Source organism: Zonotrichia leucophrys, chromosome 3 (genome assembly GCF_028769735.1).
Source record: "Zonotrichia leucophrys gambelii isolate GWCS_2022_RI chromosome 3, RI_Zleu_2.0, whole genome shotgun sequence".
Lineage (NCBI taxonomy): Eukaryota > Metazoa > Chordata > Aves > Passeriformes > Passerellidae > Zonotrichia > Zonotrichia leucophrys.
Window position 1 is genome coordinate 54,162,012 of NC_088172.1, and position 19,628 is coordinate 54,181,639.

A 19,628-nucleotide genomic window follows, 5' to 3' on the forward strand; every position below is an offset into this window, starting at 1 on the left:
ATTAAAATATTTTATTACAATACAGACAATTGGGCTCAAAATTAATACAAATTAAGATAAAATATTTACAAGGTAATGTGTACAGTGTAGCTGTTTGAACAGCATAAACAAGAGTATGTCTAAAAAACCACATTCCTTTAGTATTAAGTAACAGAGAGAGCAGACCCCCAGCTTGTTCAAGGGGAACATGCATCCATTGGCAAAGGCTTTCTGAAGAATGAGACACTTTGGAACAAGATTTGTAAAGTTAAGGGAAAAAAGATTTACTTTATAGAAAGAAAAATCTGGGGGAAGAAGAAGAAAAAAGCATTACTTCATTCTGCTGCTCTGTGCTATTCTTAGATCACTATCATTAGTTCTTCCCCAAACTTACACACCCCAGGCAAAAAAATGGGTTTTTAGTAACTTGCTGTAATACTGCCACCAGATGCCTTTTAGATCCAATAAAAATAAATCCAATGAATTACAGAAGAGTTTAAGCACTTTTTAAATAGAAAAGTTTTCATTTACCATGTTTCTTTCAACAAGAATACTTTTAATGGGTGAAGTGTAATTCAGTTAGAAGAAAATGTGGGCTCACTCCCACTTTCCTCAGAGTGCTCTTTCTGCTGGTCTGCCACTCCTACACCATTATAAAATTAACCCAAGTCTCATCAGTAGTCACCAGGGATTTGTTAGAAATACACCATCCATTTGTAAAAATGTGCAGGTCATTTCTCTAGTTGCTGAGGGGTACTAAAAGCTTCATAAACGTTAGCAGCAAAATCTTTCACTTGTTCCATCATCAACAGGTCCTGGAAGAAATGAATAAAATAAACTTTCTTAATCAAACACATTCCCCACTATTCTGCCTGTACTGCAATACAGAATTCCTAAGAAAAGCACCTGGCACTCCCATAGGCACAACTCAAACTTCTTGCTTTAGGAGCAGACCTGCAAGTAGAACCAAGGCCAGAAGTCTGTGCTTCTGTGCAGTTTAGCAGAAGAAAGTTATAAAAAACAGTGTATTTTTGGAAGATATAAATTGACAAAAAGTTTGTTATGGCAACTGTTTTCAATTTATTTGTTTAAGTCACTGAAATGGAACAATTATTAAGAATAAATACACAACATTAATTTCAAGATTTTACTTGGGATACTGTAAATAAGGCAGATTCTTACCTGGACAAAGTGACTGGGTGTTTCACTGCATACTGAATGGATCTGTCCATTTATTATTGGAATTATCTTGGCTAAAGGAAGACTGACACTGGAAAGACTAGGAAAGAACAAAAAATACTGACCTGCTCAGACACAGATGAAGCCACTAAACAGTGATTATATAATTCTAAGTAATTACACTTAAAAAGTAAGAATTGAAAGACTGCGAACTAAAATGTATGCATGAAGGGATTTTTCTCCATAGCAAGGTTTTCCTTTAATATAGAGAAGTACCAATTCAATTCCAGTTCACATTCCTATTACAGTTTCACACTTGCTTCTCATGCAAGAGTATTATGGTTTAGTCAGAGTCTTTGCATGTATGTAAGTAGACAGTTCATGGAAGTGCCTGTCTGCAATTTCACATTATTTCAAACTAAACCAGACTTAGGCAGATAGCCAAACTACACACTTTGGGGTATTTTAAGTGATGCAAATAGTATATATTTAAATTAAAACATAACTTTCTGAAGGCCAAGTTACTACAATAAACAAACATAAACCCAGTTATCATTCCAGGTTTTAATTTTAATATTTGAGAAAGATTATTTCAAGGATTTGAACTCAGCTTTTGGATTTGTAATGCTCTCACCACACTGCTTAAAACTCAAGTTAGCTTCAGATTAAAAGCTATTTTTAGACATTCTTCTAGGAGGATGTAGAAAATCCTACATGTTACTGCATTTTATCTGCATACCAGTGAAACCTAAAGCTCCATGGCAGCTTTGGCTCCCTGTCACTGGATGATCAGGGCACTGCCCACCCTCCTTCCTTGGGAGCCACAGGAACTGATGGAGGCTGGGGGGCTTGGAGCTCCAAAGGGGAGGGAGGAAGGGCTCTCCTCCCAGCCTCACTGGGCACATCTATCAGGAGTCACCAGCACAAGGAGAATCCTCCCCAGCCCAAAAGACAGCCTGCCTGTAGCCAGGCAAGAGGTGGGCACAGGTCATCTGATCTCTACTTTTAGGTGTGCAAGTAATGGTGGGAAAGAATGTCACCTAATTCTAGTGATTTCATGGGTGGGAGGAAACGTGAATCCTCCTAGCTGCCTACTTGGCCAAAGTGAGGAGAACCCAGTGATCTTTGAAGAGCAAGAAGCAGAACAATATTTCCAGCACAAGAACTCCAAGAAGGCAGGAAAATCAAGAGCCCTTTTGGAATTCACTATGAAGCCAAAGCACTACTGACATGAGAACCACAACAAAAGAAAATATTTACCTATTTACAGAGCTGTTTTGAGAAAGGTCCTTTTCAGTAGGTCTAAAAAATTCTGCCATATTGTCCAGCAGCCGACTGAATCCTCTATTTAAACATGTGCTCAAAACTGTACTGAAGTCTGGACTGAGAAGAAAGAATAATAGAAAAAAAGGTTTTATTCCTGGCTTTAAATTTTTTCAAACTAAAAAGCTCTGCAAGTGTTCAGTGCTATAGGTGTACCTCCCCTCACAGGTGATGTGTAAGCCAGGCAAGTGCCACTAGCATTGCCACCTCATGAAACACCAGCTCCCTCAACAACCTGAACTCTGCCCTAAGATTACTAAAACCCAGATAAACCTGAAGCATTCCTCACTTCTATTTCTTACTAAGTAATAACATAGAAGGGACTTAACCTTGAAGTGCCCCACATCCCTAGCAGCCAAACTGTAAGAATAGTTTGACATTTGCCTCAATTCCCTCATATCCTGTGTTTATCATAGGAGCCTCACTTTAACCAGCTCTCTGGTAAATGGGCACATACAACCACTTTCAAAACCATGCATTAAAAATAAATTCCGATAAGCCAAAACTGGTGTTCACTTCATCAAAGCAAGTAAATCCTATACAATTACTCTCAATTTACCCTGCTTTAGCAGAAGAGAAGTACTCCTCTGTTCCTACATTACTACAGAGTGGGTAAGGAAGAGATAACAGGTCTGATTGCCAAGGACATTCTGGGTATCTCATTAAGGCAGCATTATTTCTTTAAAAGTTTCAGAGCTCATAAATTTTAATAATCCCAGCCTACAACTGATAAATAGAAAAATTTAATGCAGAATGGTCACATTTCTCAAATAAAAAGTTGTCAGCTTTTTGTAAGGAAGCAATTGTCTTACATAAACAATAGTTTTGAGGAGTTTAATGTGAATACAGCATATTTCTCTATACCTTTCTAGCATATCTCTAGTTTCATTCAATAATTTAATTGTAGCAATGTCTCTTTCTGTGAGTCCACAGGCCTAGAAAAACCAAAGACAGACACCATTAGCAAGTGCCAACAGCAACCATAAGAGCAGAAAGAGGAAAGCTGAGTACCGTGGAATTAAGTAGAATGTACATGTCAAATATAAAAGAAATTATTGTTGTAAATGAGATTCTTCATAATTTGTGCTTTAAATGGTCACTGTAGGGTTTTAACTAAAAACAATACTAGCAGGAAATACCAGATTGTTTGAGGAAGTAATTTTTCCAATTCTGACCTTCAATACTGAAATCATCCCTGCGTATCAGATAAAGTTATTAAGTGCATGTAGGCACATGCTGAAGTCCAGGTTTCCTCATTACACCACTGTAACACCAAGTGCAGAAGGAGTTTTCTCCAGCCTGTGGTATGGATGGAGACAAACACCTTCACAAAATTCAAGAAATTAGTGTTGCAACTGAGATTAGATACACTTTTCTCTTGACTCCTGTTCATTTTTCAGCCCAGAGGAGTCCAGCACACCGTTCTCTTGAGCACCAGCCAAGAGCCCCAACACTCCATGAATATTGCCAGTACACAAGTGTGGATGACACAATTTATCTCAGGGCTGAGTTAAGCTGTGTCACAGTTTCTTTCACAGCCTAAAGGCAGTAACTGAGCTGCATTTCTGAGCACAAAGCTGACATTCTGAGGGTGACACTTGTTTTCTATCAAATCTGAAGAAAATATAACTGTGCCTGGATTAAAGAGATAAGGACATTTGATTAATGACGGAAGAGGCTTCACCATTTATTAAAGACACAGATGCCATGGTGCACTAGAGGACTGTTATGCACCCTTCCTTCCCCAAAAAAAGCAGAACGAAAAAAGGTGAAAGGAACTGAATCAAGTACCTGGCTAGCCAAAGGGTTTTCTTCATCTGGCATCAGATAATGACATAAGGGAGAATAAGATGCAATCTGATCCGAATCTTTATGTTCCACTACTTCCCTGATATCTTTAAGTTTCTGTTCCAGTTCCAGAAGAGACAGGGTCTGCTTAAGGGAAATACTGGAAAGGAAAAAGACTACAGTTTTGATTGAAAAAATGAGTAATGCTGCTTCCTCTTTCTACCAATAACATGTTTACAAGTAACAAATTTCCAATCAGCTATGTGGGTTTGCACTGGCAGACACAGCCTGCTCTAATAAAAACAGTGTTTGGAAAAAGTCAATATGCCTGCTTTCGTTTCCCCCTAATTCTTACAAAACTCTTTATTTTGGGAACAGTCATCACAATAAAACTTAAAAGCTAACCACAAAGTAATACAGGCTCTTACCTTCCAAAAACTTTATGCACAGCTTGTTTAACAATAGTTATTAACTCAGTCAGTCCTAGAAGTAAGAAAGTAAAAATTATTCTAATGATTTGTTCAAGTCCCCAAAAAAGGCAGAATTTTCTAAGTGTAGTTAGCTCTTAATAAGCAGCATACCATCTCCTAAAAGGTGCTGAATGCTTGATAAATATTGCTGCTGGACTTCAGGGGGTGCTAGTAGTGTCTGTGGGGGAAAAAAACCAACAGTTCTGTAACATGCCAACAGTAGAGAACAATGCAAAAATAATTTCAAAAATAATATCCTTAATCTTTGCAATACTCTTCAGCAAACAGATTGCCCCACTCTCTTCAGCTTTGTACTGACTCTTCCTACCCATCAACACCTGTACGTGTCATAAGTCTTCTGGCATTCTTTTCCTCAAACCCATCAGACTTCTCTTCCATCTTCAGTGGCACAGAAAAATCTTTCACTTTTCATTCACCTAAAGGAAACTCTCTTAAAAACCTGCATTGCAAGTGAAACTAGACTCTCCACCACCCCAGAAATTAAATCTAGTGGAGCAAGTTATTTATGCTGAAATCTATTGAAAGCTTATCTGACAGAAAGAAGCTTTCAGAAACCAAGACAGGACTCCAGTCAGTCCAATGGAATGCCTCAGAGTTGGCCCTGTCAACCCACTTCTCTACGAGAAACTAACAGAGAGGAAATGTTTCTAGTTCAAACTCATTCTGCCCTTCTAAAACAGCTTTTTCAGGTTTTACAAAATGAAGCACTACCTCAGTCAACTCTGGCCTTCCTATTGAAAGCTCTTCTCCATCCTGCACTGACATGCTGTTCCTTGACTCTCAGCAGGAGCTATCACAGGTGGGCAGATGAGAACTAATCAGCTTGTATCCATTATTTTTAGATGAGCCACGCAGCAAATTGCAGGTCCCACTCTCTACAATGGGTACTTGCTTACTGTGGGAGTGATCTATTTTTACTGAGCAGTGATACACTATATCAACAAAAACCAGCTCTTCTACCTTGCTTGACCCCACCAACAGACATCTATGTAGATGATCTTTCGGAGCAAAACCAAACAGTCAGAATTTCAAAGACAACATTTTTCTTCTTCAATCTCAGAAAAATTTAAGTGGAGAAATTAATGTATGTACTAGAAAGACCTAATATTATTATATACATTTGCTTACATATCTTGAATCATTCACATAGTATTACCATTTCACCAAAAAAAAGCAAAGATAATTTCATGTTGGCATTTAGATAGAGAGCAGCCTTCTTCAGGCAAGACAAATGCAGACAAAAGGCATTCTCCTGTTGAAGTGAAGGGAGCGACCCACCTTTGCTGGTTCAGCATTTGACTCCGATTTATTGATCAACCAGGCACTTTTTATAACAGTGTTAATTCACTTCATGCATATTGCAAAATCTGAGCTCCCGATAGGCTGTAGAGAAAACTTCAGCTCCTCCTTTTGCTTACAATACCTGAAGTTAGTTTACTGAAACCAAGATCAGTGTTCTCACCATGATATGAAAAGTTCTCAAAACCTTTATATCTGTTCCCAGTACGGCCATATGTTCCCGCAGCAGCCAAGGACAGAATATTGCCTGTTTTTGAGGAAACGGTCTGAGAATCTTGTTGTTTATATAAAAGGTGGCTGAGAACCTAATTATTTACAGGATCAAGCCTGGGAAAGGCTGCTTTTTCCCTTAGCTGAATACCTTCATGGCCTCTTTCTTTAAGCCATGCTTGAACCAGGCTCTCCACATTCTCCAATATTGCTGGTATTCAGGTAAGCACCAGTATCCCCACATCATCCAAATTTAGATGCTATTAAAGGACATCAATATATCGCACTGCCAGTCATGCTCCCACGTACCCCACTCTTGTAAGGAGCCTTGCTTTCATTGCACTAGTCCTGAACTATGCCCTGCTCATCTCACCAAACAATCCTTTCCTTCCAAGGGAGCGCAAGTGCTACCTGTGACCCCAAGCAAGACACTCACGGTGCCGTTCTTGCCGAGCGTGGCGTTATCCAGGTAGATGTAGCCGCCGATGATGTTCAGCTGCACCCGCAGGAGAACCACCAGCATGCAGGTGCTGTACACGGCCACAATGCTGCGGGTGAAACCTGGGAACACAACACAGGGAAACAAGGGTGAGCCAAGGGCAGACAGGGCTCCCCCAGACTCAGAAGTGCTGATTACTTTTAAATATGCAGTCACACTTCTCTCACTCGTTTTCACAACATGTTTTCACAACACATACCCAAGATAATCACGAGTCTAATGTGCTGGATCTACAGCTAAAGTGTCCCATTTAAAGTCCTACATTAAGATCACTTTATGCATTACACAAAGTTACACAAAACACTAACAAAGTTATTTCTGAGAAAATAAAAATCACAAGTTGTTCCAGAAGGAAAATGTTTAGTGTCAAATCATCTTTCTTCATTAGGCCAGGAAATACACAGTTTATATATCAGCCCTCATCATGCAATCTAGACACAACTTGCAGCTTGTCAGAGTTACCTAAGACAGGAGCAGCTAAGATATGAAGAAGGAAAATTAAAATGAGCATCAGTTACCAGCCAGTAGGCAATGAGGGTGTGTATGAAAAGCAGGGAAGAACAGAAGGGAAAAAAGGAGTCAGATCAAATGTAGGATCTGTAAAGGTGTTATGAAAAGGAGGAAAAACCAAAAGGAAGCAAAGAAGTAATGGTAGAATTTCACTGCATAATTATCTGAGTTTACTTTTTTTTTCCCTTCCACTGCTTCCATCAGCCAATAAGTAAGATGATCCAAAGGCTTCATGACCACTGCTACAGTGGTTCCCTCTAACAGGCTCAAAAAGAGGGAACTGCTGGCCATGTAAAGGCTAACCAACATTTCTGATTAAATTTCCACTACATTCAGCACAGAATTTCTGAAACTAGTTTTATTTTATTGTAATGACACAGAAAGGTCTCACAACATTTTATTGAGTAGAGCAGCAGGAAGGCAAATAGAATTCTTCATTTTGGTCTCTGAACGTCTAACTTCCCATGGAGCTAAGAAAAGTTCCTTCATGAAAAGCCTTTCGGGGTGCAGGGACAGAGAGGAGGTTTGCTCTGTGTGTTACACACTGTCTTCATATCTACTGAAACAACCCAGTGTAAAGTTTGTTTTAAATGGTGTGAAAGAGATTATAAACCTACACTAAATAATTATGCACATGTAATCTTTCATTTCCACTTACTTATTATCTTTAAATCCTCCCAGATTTCTAACTTGTTTGCTGGCCTATGGGAAAAATAAATGGAAATATTAAGAAATGTATTTACTTGGAAATTAACAAGTATGGAAAATGACATAGTAGTGCTTTAAGGCAAACTTATTTAGCTACCATAATTACTCAAATCATACCCAGGTCTATATCTCATTCAAGAAAGGCCTCATTCAAGAAAGCAGTATATAAACAGCATACTATAAAGGCACAGAAAAGATATTCAAACATTACTGTATAAATGTAGCATTTAGTAATGTCAATTACACACTTACAAGATCAGTTTCGAGTTACTACAGTATGCAGTCAGAAAAAGCCACTGATGGTACAAAGTGGTCTTTTCTGGGCCCTTGACTCTCTACATTTAATGTTAACTCAGTTCAGCAGGACTTTCTGTGTGTAATAAGTGCAGGATCAGAATTTCATTGTCCTACTCTCCTGCAAGATTTACCACTGCCTGATGTCTTTTAAGTTCATATATGATCATCAAAACCAAAGAGATCACAACCATGCATGCACCATCCACACCAACACATGTTGATCTTTTTTTCCTTTGTTGAGGCGTGTTCACTCTTTTGACCTGACCAGTTCCTGGAAGTTTATATTCTGCAGTCAACAAAGCAAGACTGTAGATTGCATGGATACACCTGAACTGCCTGAAGTACACTGCATATTTATAATTACTATTCAGAGGTAATCTTAACAATACAGCAGCAGTAGCAGCAATAAGAGCAAGCTAACCACTCAAAATTTTAACCAGCCATTCTCACCTGTTAAGCACTGTCAGTAAAGAATGGCTACTGTATGTCTATTGTGGAGGACAGATATTGTAAAAGTCACTTAGGGAAACATTTGGTAATTTCTTAGGATCAGAATTAACACTAAAGTATTTAGAGCCAAGAGTTCAAACTAACCTATACTTTACAGTAACTCAGTTTATTAAAAGAAACACCCAAACCCCAGCACTTCTCACCAGAAATCATTTCTCTTTACAGGTATAACATGTGCACTTTGGCATTAGTTTGAACATTCTATTACTTACATATATAAATTTTTTTATGTTTACCACTATCAAATAATGCAAATAAACTGATACAATAAACTATTAAGTCTACAACTCTGAAAACTAAAGAGACAGATTAAATAAACAGTAGCTGAAAGAGATACATGGATCCATGGCAAACATAACCAATTCACATATATTTTGCAAGCTACTCTATGCAAGTTCTAAAAGCTTAGCTGAAACAAACAAAGGAAGAACTTTGTAAAAAAATACTGTAGTATTTCTATACATAAAACATATAATGGGACTCAAAGCTACTTATCAGGGCTAAGTTCATGCAAAATGAAGAGATATAGAGAAGCCAATACATCATCAGCCAACCACACTTGCACATAATATATCAAACATTTTCTAGAGCTTACAGAGCTTCTCCTTACAGCACAAGGCAGCAACCAGATAACAGTTAAAGTCTGCAAGTATTAAGCCTAACAGTGGAAATTAATTTTTCATCTCCTGCAATTTACTAAGACTCAGCTGCTACTCAAAACTCAACTTTTACTTCATAATTATTTACTTGGAAGGCCGTTCTCACTATGGAAGGAAAGGGCAATGCAAACAGAAAACAGAGGTTTGGAATAAAGCTAAGTGCTGAAGAGGCTGGAGATGTGCAACATCTGCAAGGCTGCAGAAGGAGGAACTTCACCTTATCTCATCCAATCACTGGGCTTTAAAAAGAGGAGGACAGATCAAGCAAGAACATCTGTGGTCTTGGGTGCTGATACCTCTTCAAAAATTTCTCTGAAGGTCTGAAAACTTCAGCTTCCTTACACCCCCAGTGTACCACTGGCCACCGCAAACTTAAGGAAGTGAGTGGATTTTAAGTTAAAGGAGATTACCTAAGGTATAATATGATGTGTAACATATGATAACATAGATCCATAACATGTTAAACCACAACACAGATTATGTGAGAAAACTAGACATTTTCAGGGACATGAAAGAAAGGTAAATCTCCGTGTCTGCTCTTTTGTATAGTCAACAACAGCACTCAAGGATCTGGAGCTGTTTGGTTGATCTCAAATGGAAGTGGAAAGCAAAGAAATCGATATCTCCATGCATAGCAGAGTTTCTTCAAAGAATCACTTCAAAGTGGAGTGAGCTTTGATGACTGATTCCATGATTTGTGCCTTCACAACCCCTTCCCTACATTTTAGCTCAAAACTTTCAAGCATGCAATTAAAACTTCCTCAGTGTTAGTAAAATAAGAAGCATTAAGACACAAATTCCACTCTAAATGGCCATCCATGCTTACAGAATGTTGCATGTAGCGAGCATTAAAAAAAATTTTGTTTTAGCAAGTGCATACCACTAACAACAGAAAAGCCTATCTCTATTTTCACTAGGATTGTTGGAACACAGAGGTGCAGGAATGTATCCCTATGCAGTTTCAACTAGTCAAACAGTTTAGAGACAGCAGGTATATCTTCATAAAAGATTGCTTGCTACAGAGAACAAACTAAGGTATCTGTCTTCACCACTGAACAAAGGATTACAAAGTGTTGCAGACTATTTGCTGCACAGTTCAGATGATGTATCTGGTGACCCACAAGCTCTTTTGTTCACTCAGTTTAATTTTTTCATTGAATAAGACTTCTGTTATGATAAATACATTTCTTCCATTAAAATTAACTTTTCCCAATTTCTTGTTGTTTGGGGTAAATAATATTCAGTAACAGTTGCAAATACCCAGAGTTCATTATAAAAACATCATTAAGGCTGCAATTCCCCCTTTAAATCAGGCTGCTCTGTTGTGGAAGTTTTAGGACTGAAAAAAGCAGTGACTGAATAGGTAACCTGTTAAATGCTGGACAGCTGAAGTTATAGCTGTATAAATAAACTAGCTGGAGGTAAACTAGAAAGACAGTCTACAGTGGGTCAGAAATTCTGTGGTTAATTGCCTACATAACACTTTTACTCTGTGCCATATGCCAAGCAATTTAGGTTTAAGATATGCTATTATGTACTTTATGTATTTAGAAACAGGTTATTTGTCCCTGCAGTTGCAAGGAATTCCAAGGTGTTTTCTGACAGAGAAGCATTTCTGTTAATGTATGACATGTCCCTATTTGTTCAACTTCAAAATAAAATTGAAAAAATTACTTTTCATGACTTACATGCATTTGCAATCTCATCTTGGATACTTTCCACTATTACTCATGTCTGAACTTGGTAAGATTATATAAACATTTTTACAAACACAACATCAACAACTCAGTCATACTCAATCATAATATTCTGTTCTGTTTAAGAGAGAACTAGATCCTCCAAGTACTTTTATCTACCTATTTTATTTCACCAGAAAACATGGCTCTCACTGCAGCACATTAAAGAAAGTATTATTTCCTGTAAATTTTGGAAAATGCCATACCTATCAAAATACATGTAACATGACAAAATATTTACATAGTGATTTCAAAACACCTTTAGACTAATGATTCAATGGGACACTAAACCAAAATTCTGCATACTCTCTACATGATATAAATTGAAAAAAACTTGTCATCAAAACAAGTGGAGTTCAACCCACTTAACACAGTCTTACCTATTTTTAAGAAGAGATGTGAGACTCTCAGAGTTTAACTGGTGCATTAAGGCATCCCTCAGTGTTGGAAGCATTGACAGTACTGTTATTAAAAGGAAAAAAACCAAACAACAAAACCTGTTAACATCAACAACAACAACAAAAAACCACATTATAAACTCATCCTCAGCTCACACTCAATAGCTGCTATAGGATGCACATTCCAGTGCTCAACAGGCAAAGCTGGGAGGACAAGCAAAACAGGAAGCCCAGGGAGTACTCAGAAGGGCAATAACCTGTGTGCCTCTCAGGAGCTGGGGCACAACGCTGCCCTTACGTGACCACGTGGTTTCACTGGCTCAGCTGCAGATGTGTATCCACATCCTGCATATACATGTCCCCAACTCCCCAGAAGAAAATATGGCAAAAACCTTCACTGCTGCATTTCTCCCAGTGAGAAGAAAAAGATCTGAGGTTTGTTTTTTCTAGCAAGAGAACTGGAGAAAGGTATGTTATGAATGACAGAAAGCTAGTGGGAAAAAAATCTTTTCGTTTCAGAATAACGTCTACTTGACAGGAACAGGAGATGGAAAACACGATAAATACTAAGAACAAAATATGAAAAATCTTGTCAGGAATGCATGCTGCCAAACATAAGATACTTTGCACAAAGACGGGCAAAGAAAAACCTAATCCTTGCAGTAAGATCACTTTCAGCAGGACAAAATGGAAAAGATGAAAATAAAATACCAATTGGTCAGGGTAAACAGGTTGGACTTACAGCCACCCAAGAAGCCATTACAAATTTAGACAGAATAAGAAAATACTGCCTAGTTTGTTTAATAAAAATAGTTTTGAATGGCTTGTATTTACAGTGATGAGGAATTTGTTAAAATTCTTCTCTGTCATCACCTTTCCAAAAATCCTAAGACTGGTGCTGTAAGAAAAAGTACTTTTTCTTTTTGCTCTCCAGCTAGTCAGGAGCCTTCACACTCTGATGGCTGATGTGCTTCTTATTAAAAATTGCTCACCAAGTTCTCCATGCAGCTTACTAACAACGTGATATAATGAATAACAAAATCCCACTGTAAATTCAGTATTGTTTGAATCTAAATGCTGTTTCACACCTCAGTACTACATTCAGTTTAAGGCAAAAGTGTCCTGGTCCAAAAAATTGTAACCTGCATGTATACTTGTAGATTTATGGATGGTAAGGGTTCAGATGCGCCCTAAATTCCCTTTAGTCCTCTACTCTTCAGATTGTCTTTATCTGCAAAACAACTCTATTTTGTATCAGTATTTAATTAAGATTTTGAACTTACCTACATTTCTTATTCCTCTTCCATCCTGACAATATGTAGCATAAATCCCCAAATACCTCCCCCTTATCTAAACCAGTAGCTATTTCTTTTCCTTACCTGTCATATTGCACGTCCTCTGATTGCTCTCAAAATGGTACTGCCTTCGTGCCTGGGCAATGTACTCAGCTGCCTCTCGCTCCTGGATTTCTCTGATTTTCTTCTGCCCATATTTTCCCAGTAAATAGACACCTATAGAGAAATAGCCATATTAGAATATGCTTTTAAAAAGTGAGAAAGGTCCTTTAACCACTTTATTTGTTTTTAAAGCATAAGGGTGCATAGTGGTTTGTTTTTTTTTTTTATATGGGGGTCTTGAGTATTTTAATAATTATTGGCAAAGCAATACTCAGAAAGAATGTTTTCAAAATTAATTAAAATGTCAAGGATTATGACTTGAATCAGGAGAAGAAACTTTCCTGAGAAGAGGTACCTTGCCATTCATAGAAGACATTTTTGGTACTACTGCAATGTGAACAACTAGTACTGAAGAGACTGAAACAAAACAGAGAAACAATGTAGGATAAGGAAAAAAAAGAGATAAACAGAAATGCACAGGTCTAGAGATGGATGAAAATTAAAATATTTACAAATATATATTTCTAAAATTAGTAGAAGTTAGAAATAAAATTCAAATACTAAAGATCACATATGAGAAAAATGTTATAGATCAACATTTCCTTCATTTGATCCTGAAAATTCTGTAGGAAGAACCTTAGTTTCAATGGGGCCTGACTGTACCTGTTCACACAGGCACAGACCATTCCTACTTTCCAGCCACACTCTTCTCTTGAGTCTGACCATCCCTCATCCCTCTCACTATGAATCTTCATTCCATTAGGACACATTAAAAATCTTTGTTTTGCATTTTCATCTCTTCCAACATCCACCCCTGTGAAGATTCCGCCCACTGCTTGTCCCACACCACCAGGGGCTCAGATACCTATCCAGGCTGCCCACAGCCCTCTGCCCATCTTGCCTCATCTCTGCCCCCTCTCCTAAGCCATTCCTCAAGATGCCACTACACCTTCTAGGCTTATCCTCAGCACCTTTGCCCACTCTAAGCTGCTTTCCATTAACTGCTCAGGCCTTCTTACAGCACCTACCATGTGTCAGGCTCATCTGCTGCCTCCTTATGCACTGGCACAGCAGGTTCCTACTCGGGTGTGTGACCAGTGCTCTCTCATGAAAGATTTGGAGGGGGCACAGAGGTAAGGAAGGAACAAACCCATGCAAAAAAAGACTACAGTAGAAGTTAATCATCTGCTGTCTGTGTGGGCTAATACTTAAATTACTGAAGCTCCTCTACAGAGAGCCAGGTCAGTAACAGCACACAGAAGAAATGCAAGTAACAAATCAAGTATTATTTTTTGAAGCCAATATTGGAACAAACGAGGCATCTAACAGTTGCTGAAAGCTGAAAGTTTCAAAACTAATTTTATAAACCAAATCTACAAAAACTAAAAAAAAAAACAAACCCCCCCCCAAAAAAAACCCAACCAAAACCAAACACACAAGCACCATAAACAAACCCAAACTTCCAAAGGTTTTGAATTCAGCTACATTTTTTAGGTTATTAAAACCTTCCAAAATACTCCCCAAAACCATAATCAGCGTTTGAAAAGCCTTGTCAACTTTGTGCTCCATAGTTGTAAGAAAATCCAGCTATTTATACTGGTATTATGTTTGCTCACAGGCAACTACAAGCCAGACCAGTCTGGAACCAGCACAGTCACTTCCATTTCCCAAAAGCCTCATAAAATAGAAATGGGTAAGTCTCTCCCTCACTTCAGCCTTTGGGCAGACTAGACTGCCCATTTGCCATATGAAATATTCACTTCATTAGATGCAAACTTTAATATTATGGGTCCATATACAAAAAAATGCAATTCCACCAATTAATTGTTAATCAAAAATGAGACTTCACAGTCAAGATTATTTTCATCTAAAATGTTACCAATTTCTGCCAAAGATATCTATTTAGAATACAACTGTCAGGTTACTGACAGTTTTTTTTCAGCTAACATATTGAAATAGAAACAATTTTTTAGCATTACTGATCAATTCTTGAACACAAGATTTTCCCAATAATTTTACCCCACTACATTTTTCATATTACATTAACATATAGTCATTTTTCCAAATTACTGCTTTTGTTTACTTTCCCTACACCCCAAAATAAATCCTTTTAACTTCAGGTTTTGTAGCAGAAAAGTCATAAGTAGAGCCTATTGATCTCAAATCCAAGTGTTGCTTCCAGAGGATGTAGGTGCTATAGACCCCAGGGTGCTTCCCAGCTGGCAACTAAAGCACCACAGAGCCACTCACACACACACAAACACCAGATTTCCTGAATGCAGACAGACACGAGTGTCATACAGACATGCAATCAGTTCAAGAAGAACAATGTGTGTGCCCTGCAGGGATGCACAGGAGCAGCAGCTTTGCGACTGAGACAGCAGGAATTGCTTAACACCGGTTTGTTAAGCTGTGTGCCCACTCTGTACTCAGAGCTGTACCCTGGGAGGGTACAAAGCTGCAGTAGCTCTCACCCAGGTTTAACAAGAAGTCTCCATATAAAAACACTTGTCCAGAACAACACAACACATCGTTTACACAATACAGCACAACAATACAATACAACATTGTTTCTCCCTCCCTTCCCCGTACTAAAGTATTAACTTTGACCCACTGTTAACAGATGTTGCTTGATCCAGGATTATCCTCTTCTCTGGAGAGTGATGCATTACAAGTTAACCAAAGGAAAAGCTGCTGAGCACCATCCTCCCACTCACCCACCTTAAGCAAGCCCAGCAAACAGCAGTAAGCCTGAGGTATGGCTGCCAGCAGCAAACTCTCTCTGTTACCAGCTGCAGGGCTTGTAACCACCTCCAAGCGGCCTGGAGGACACAGCAGTCACTTGTGAAACTCAAGTCTCAGCTGTGACAGTGAACTTTTGCCCACTGCACTCACTCCTGAGAACAGCAGTAGAGCCTCTGCAAGTCTCTGGCTTATGAGACATTTCAAGGAGCTGCCAGCCAGGGGGTTGGCTTGCAGGGGTGTTTGCATTTTTCTTCAGGACAACCATGTGTATTTATATTAACATGTTGCATTAATTCAGAGGACTTGACAATAATACAGACTCTAAGTCCAGAATAAATGCATCACATGAAATCATCATGTGGAGTTGGAAGCAGGGCCACAGAAAGCCACATCCAAAAACTGCCATGATGTCAAGTCAGCTAATAAGCCTGTAAAAAACTAAGCTCACATTTTGAAAGTCTCTTGCTACAATCGTGCAAAGCCAATATAAGCTTTTTATAATAACTAATAGAACTTAGTTTTGCTGTTCAGTATAGGATAGGAGGTCTGCAGAAGTTGCAGCAGCAAGATATATTCATGTCTAATGAGCTAAACTGTTGCATAGGTGAAGTTTCATGCTGAATCTTCCCATATGCTTCACACAAAACCAGGAATTAAGAAAATTCAGAAATAGTGAGGCTGTGCAGGAGATAATTCCTACGGTAACTTTTTTCTATCTTCATCAAAATATGAACTACAGAAAATACTATAGTCCCAACACATCTGATTTGGAGGGTTCAGAAACAGATGACTGATAAAAACCCATCACCTGAAGTCAGATGCTTCAGAAGAACAGGAACCTCAGTAAGGATCTCAAACTGCAACTGATCCTGTTTTACAACTGATCTAGAAGTGAAACATATTTACATGTGCACTGGTTATCTGTGCTGGATTTGGCTGGGATAGAGTTAATTTTCTTCACAACAGCCGGGATCAGTGCTGGCAGTAGAGAGCTGTTTCGGAGTTGCTGAACAGGGCTCACACCAGGCCTTTGCTGCCTTTGCCACCCCCCCACCAGCGAGGAGGCTGCGGGTCAGAAGGAGCTGGGGGAGACACAGCCAGGGCAGCTGATCCCACAGGGTCAAAGGGACATGTCACATCACAGGATGTCATCTGAGCACTAAAATTAGGGGAACACAGGGGGAGGGGGGGCATGTTCAGGGACGGCTGAGCATTGGTCAGGCTGGATTCTCTCCCTCACCCCACTGGAGAAGGGGTGCGTGTTTGTGTGTGCGTGAGTGGCTCTGTGGTGCTTTAGTTGCCAGCTGGGAAGCACCCTGGGTCTATAGCACCTATATCCTCTGGAAGCAACACTTGGATTTGAGACAAACTTGCTCTGATTTGTCTCCATATCCCTCTTTGGCTGTAGCACTGTAAGTCTCTTCCCACCTAAATGCAAGCAACGCAAGAAGTTTACAAACTCTGCAGGCTCTTACATGTTCACTCTAGTGGCCTCAGACAGGCAGGGGGGATTTCTCACATCACAGAAATTATGGCTTCCCCCTCCCTCAGCCCTTTTCCTTCTTCACAGGTGGAATGGAGCAGAACAATGGGATGCGTAATAAGGAGGCATCAATTTTTCAGGAAACCTCTTTTACAATCCTAATTTTGCCCTCACTGCCATACTTACCTCAGGGAAGAACAAAAGAAAAAAAAAAAGGGAAAATCTCAGTTTTAAGAATTTTATTAGGTAGAAATTGTGCTGACACACAGAAGCCTCCATCCTTCCAGGACATAAAACAGCTCCATAAGTTGTGGTTTATCCTTTATGTTCAAGCAAGCCATGCATCAAGGGACATAAAATTGTCCTGTTATGGAACCCTCTTTAAAACACGCAGGCCCTAAGGCCTTATTCTCTTGGTAACACTGAGTCTCACCAGAGCATACTTAATGCCCCTGTGCTTACTCACAAACCAAGCCAACTTTCTCTGCTAAGCAGAGAGATTTCTGAACTGAAATGCTTTTTCTGCAGGCCAAAGGTTGCAACAGATTAAATTCAGCAATAATTAATGAACCACTGAAATCAGGACCATACATTCCAGACACACCCTGAGCTTGTTCTTCCACTGTAGCAACAGAATTTCAATGGTGAATCATTTTGCAATACCTACTGAAATCTACCTTGAATGCTGAGAAATAAAAACTACTTTAATCAAACTATCCAATAAAGACCTGAACCTAATGTGTCCTTGCAGCTCCATCATGCTCTGTATCTCTCTACTTTCCATATTTCTAGTGGGTTAGATCACAGACCACTAGATTTTCCTGGCTAGAAGAGATGTAAGTTTTTTCAGTATGCAATGTATTTTATATTGTCAAAGAAAAAAACTTCTGAAGAAAGGGTTTGTACAGGGTCTTTGCTAAGGTGAGGCCTTCTCAACCACACTCTGTGGTTAAGGGAGAGTTATACATTTTTCAGTTGTTTTTTCCCTCAATTTGAGCTCTTATTTAATGAGATTTGTATCTTCATAAGAAGTAAAATCTGCTGTAGTGTTGGGATTGAAAGAAATTGTATGAAGAATGACAGCCACTGATAACACACATGGAATCCACTTCAGTAAAGAGAGAAAAAGCTAACAATCAACTCTGATTTTGGTGCAGTAATTCAGTAACACAACACTGATACAATACTGTATCAGTAATAATGCAGAAACGCTTCTGTATTGTCTAATGAATCATTAAATAGTCACATCAATCTCTGACCATGTGCCAGTTAAGGACTTAAAATCACTAAATTTTGTGATGTCCCATTTTCCTTGTTATAGCCTCCTTCCCAGAATACACACCTGTAGCTCTTAAAAAAACACCCCATAAATGTAGATCCCAGGCTCTGCTATTAAGGCAGCAGATTAGGATACTTTCCTTAAATCATTCAGCCACTTCCAAATATTCTGTCTTTGTTTAAAAGCAGTATGTGAGGCTGCATTCCATCTTTCAAGATTCAGCAGTATTTTTTGGAGAGTCCACCACGGATCTCAGAGTTCTGATTCACTGGTGGTGGCATTGCTGTAGCTTGTGGGGTTTTTTTGAGATCTGATCCATACCTATGGAGATGACCAAAGCACTCAAGAGTCAGCTGCTGAACAGCTGCAAAGCAGCACTCTACAGTAATTCACTCCATCTCCCTGCCTCCCTTAAAACACCACGGTGCAAAGCTGCTGCTGGTGGCAGCTAATGGTGTTCACCTGCTTGTGGAAACCCAGATTTACTTGTCTCAAATGCATAAAAAGCAATTCTCTGCAGTCCTCAAATACTACATGGCCTGAAGAAACAGATAATTGATCCATGCTGCAGAAAATGATAGCATAGTTTACATTAATTTGGGCAATAATTATTAGTTTAAGACACTTCAGTGAGTAGCATTTTAGTGAAAGGGACACTGAGCTGTATATAAACAACACCAATGACAAGGAAAAAACTGCAAACTCAGTTATGCTAGCTTGGTTTGCAGGCTGGCAGAAGGCTGTTCTCACATGAGGAATTTAGGATTTCAGACTATGAGAGCCCCAAGTTCCCAGATCCCTGCTTTCCCTCTTGAGAACTGATCCATGTTTAGTTGTTGAAACTGGGAGAAGTGATTTTTTACTATTCCACCACTCTCACACAGACAGCTGAAGGAGGGAAAACATCTTCCAGGTAACAGCCTGGTGTGTGAAAGCAAATCTGTGTACTGAACGTGGTGGGCTGCAAGTGTGGTGGTAAACATGACAGTGTGCTGCACTCACAGAGCCACCAAACCTGCAGGTGAGGGGGTGAGCTGGAGGAGCAGCCTGACCAGTACAGCAGTAACCATCACCCAGCCTGCTATCATGGATTAATTGGCACTCTTTGGAAAACCCCAGAAGGAATTAATGATGAAAG

General features: G+C 39.1%; 1 protein-coding gene across 1 annotated transcript in view; it reads right to left on the bottom strand.

Moving 5' to 3' along the window:
- Positions 1-19,628, bottom strand: part of PEX3 (peroxisomal biogenesis factor 3) — a 20,994-nt gene continuing 1,366 nt past the window's right edge. The window contains exons 2-12 of the mRNA XM_064708273.1: positions 12,966-13,097; positions 11,569-11,650; positions 7,937-7,980; positions 6,706-6,830; positions 4,851-4,917; positions 4,698-4,752; positions 4,273-4,429; positions 3,346-3,416; positions 2,419-2,541; positions 1,162-1,258; positions 1-794 (exon numbers count right to left, since the gene is read on the bottom strand). Coding sequence (XP_064564343.1) covers positions 711-794; positions 1,162-1,258; positions 2,419-2,541; positions 3,346-3,416; positions 4,273-4,429; positions 4,698-4,752; positions 4,851-4,917; positions 6,706-6,830; positions 7,937-7,980; positions 11,569-11,650; positions 12,966-13,097 — 1,037 coding nt within the window. The 3' untranslated portion in view covers positions 1-710. The remainder of the gene's footprint in view (positions 795-1,161; positions 1,259-2,418; positions 2,542-3,345; positions 3,417-4,272; positions 4,430-4,697; positions 4,753-4,850; positions 4,918-6,705; positions 6,831-7,936; positions 7,981-11,568; positions 11,651-12,965; positions 13,098-19,628) is intronic.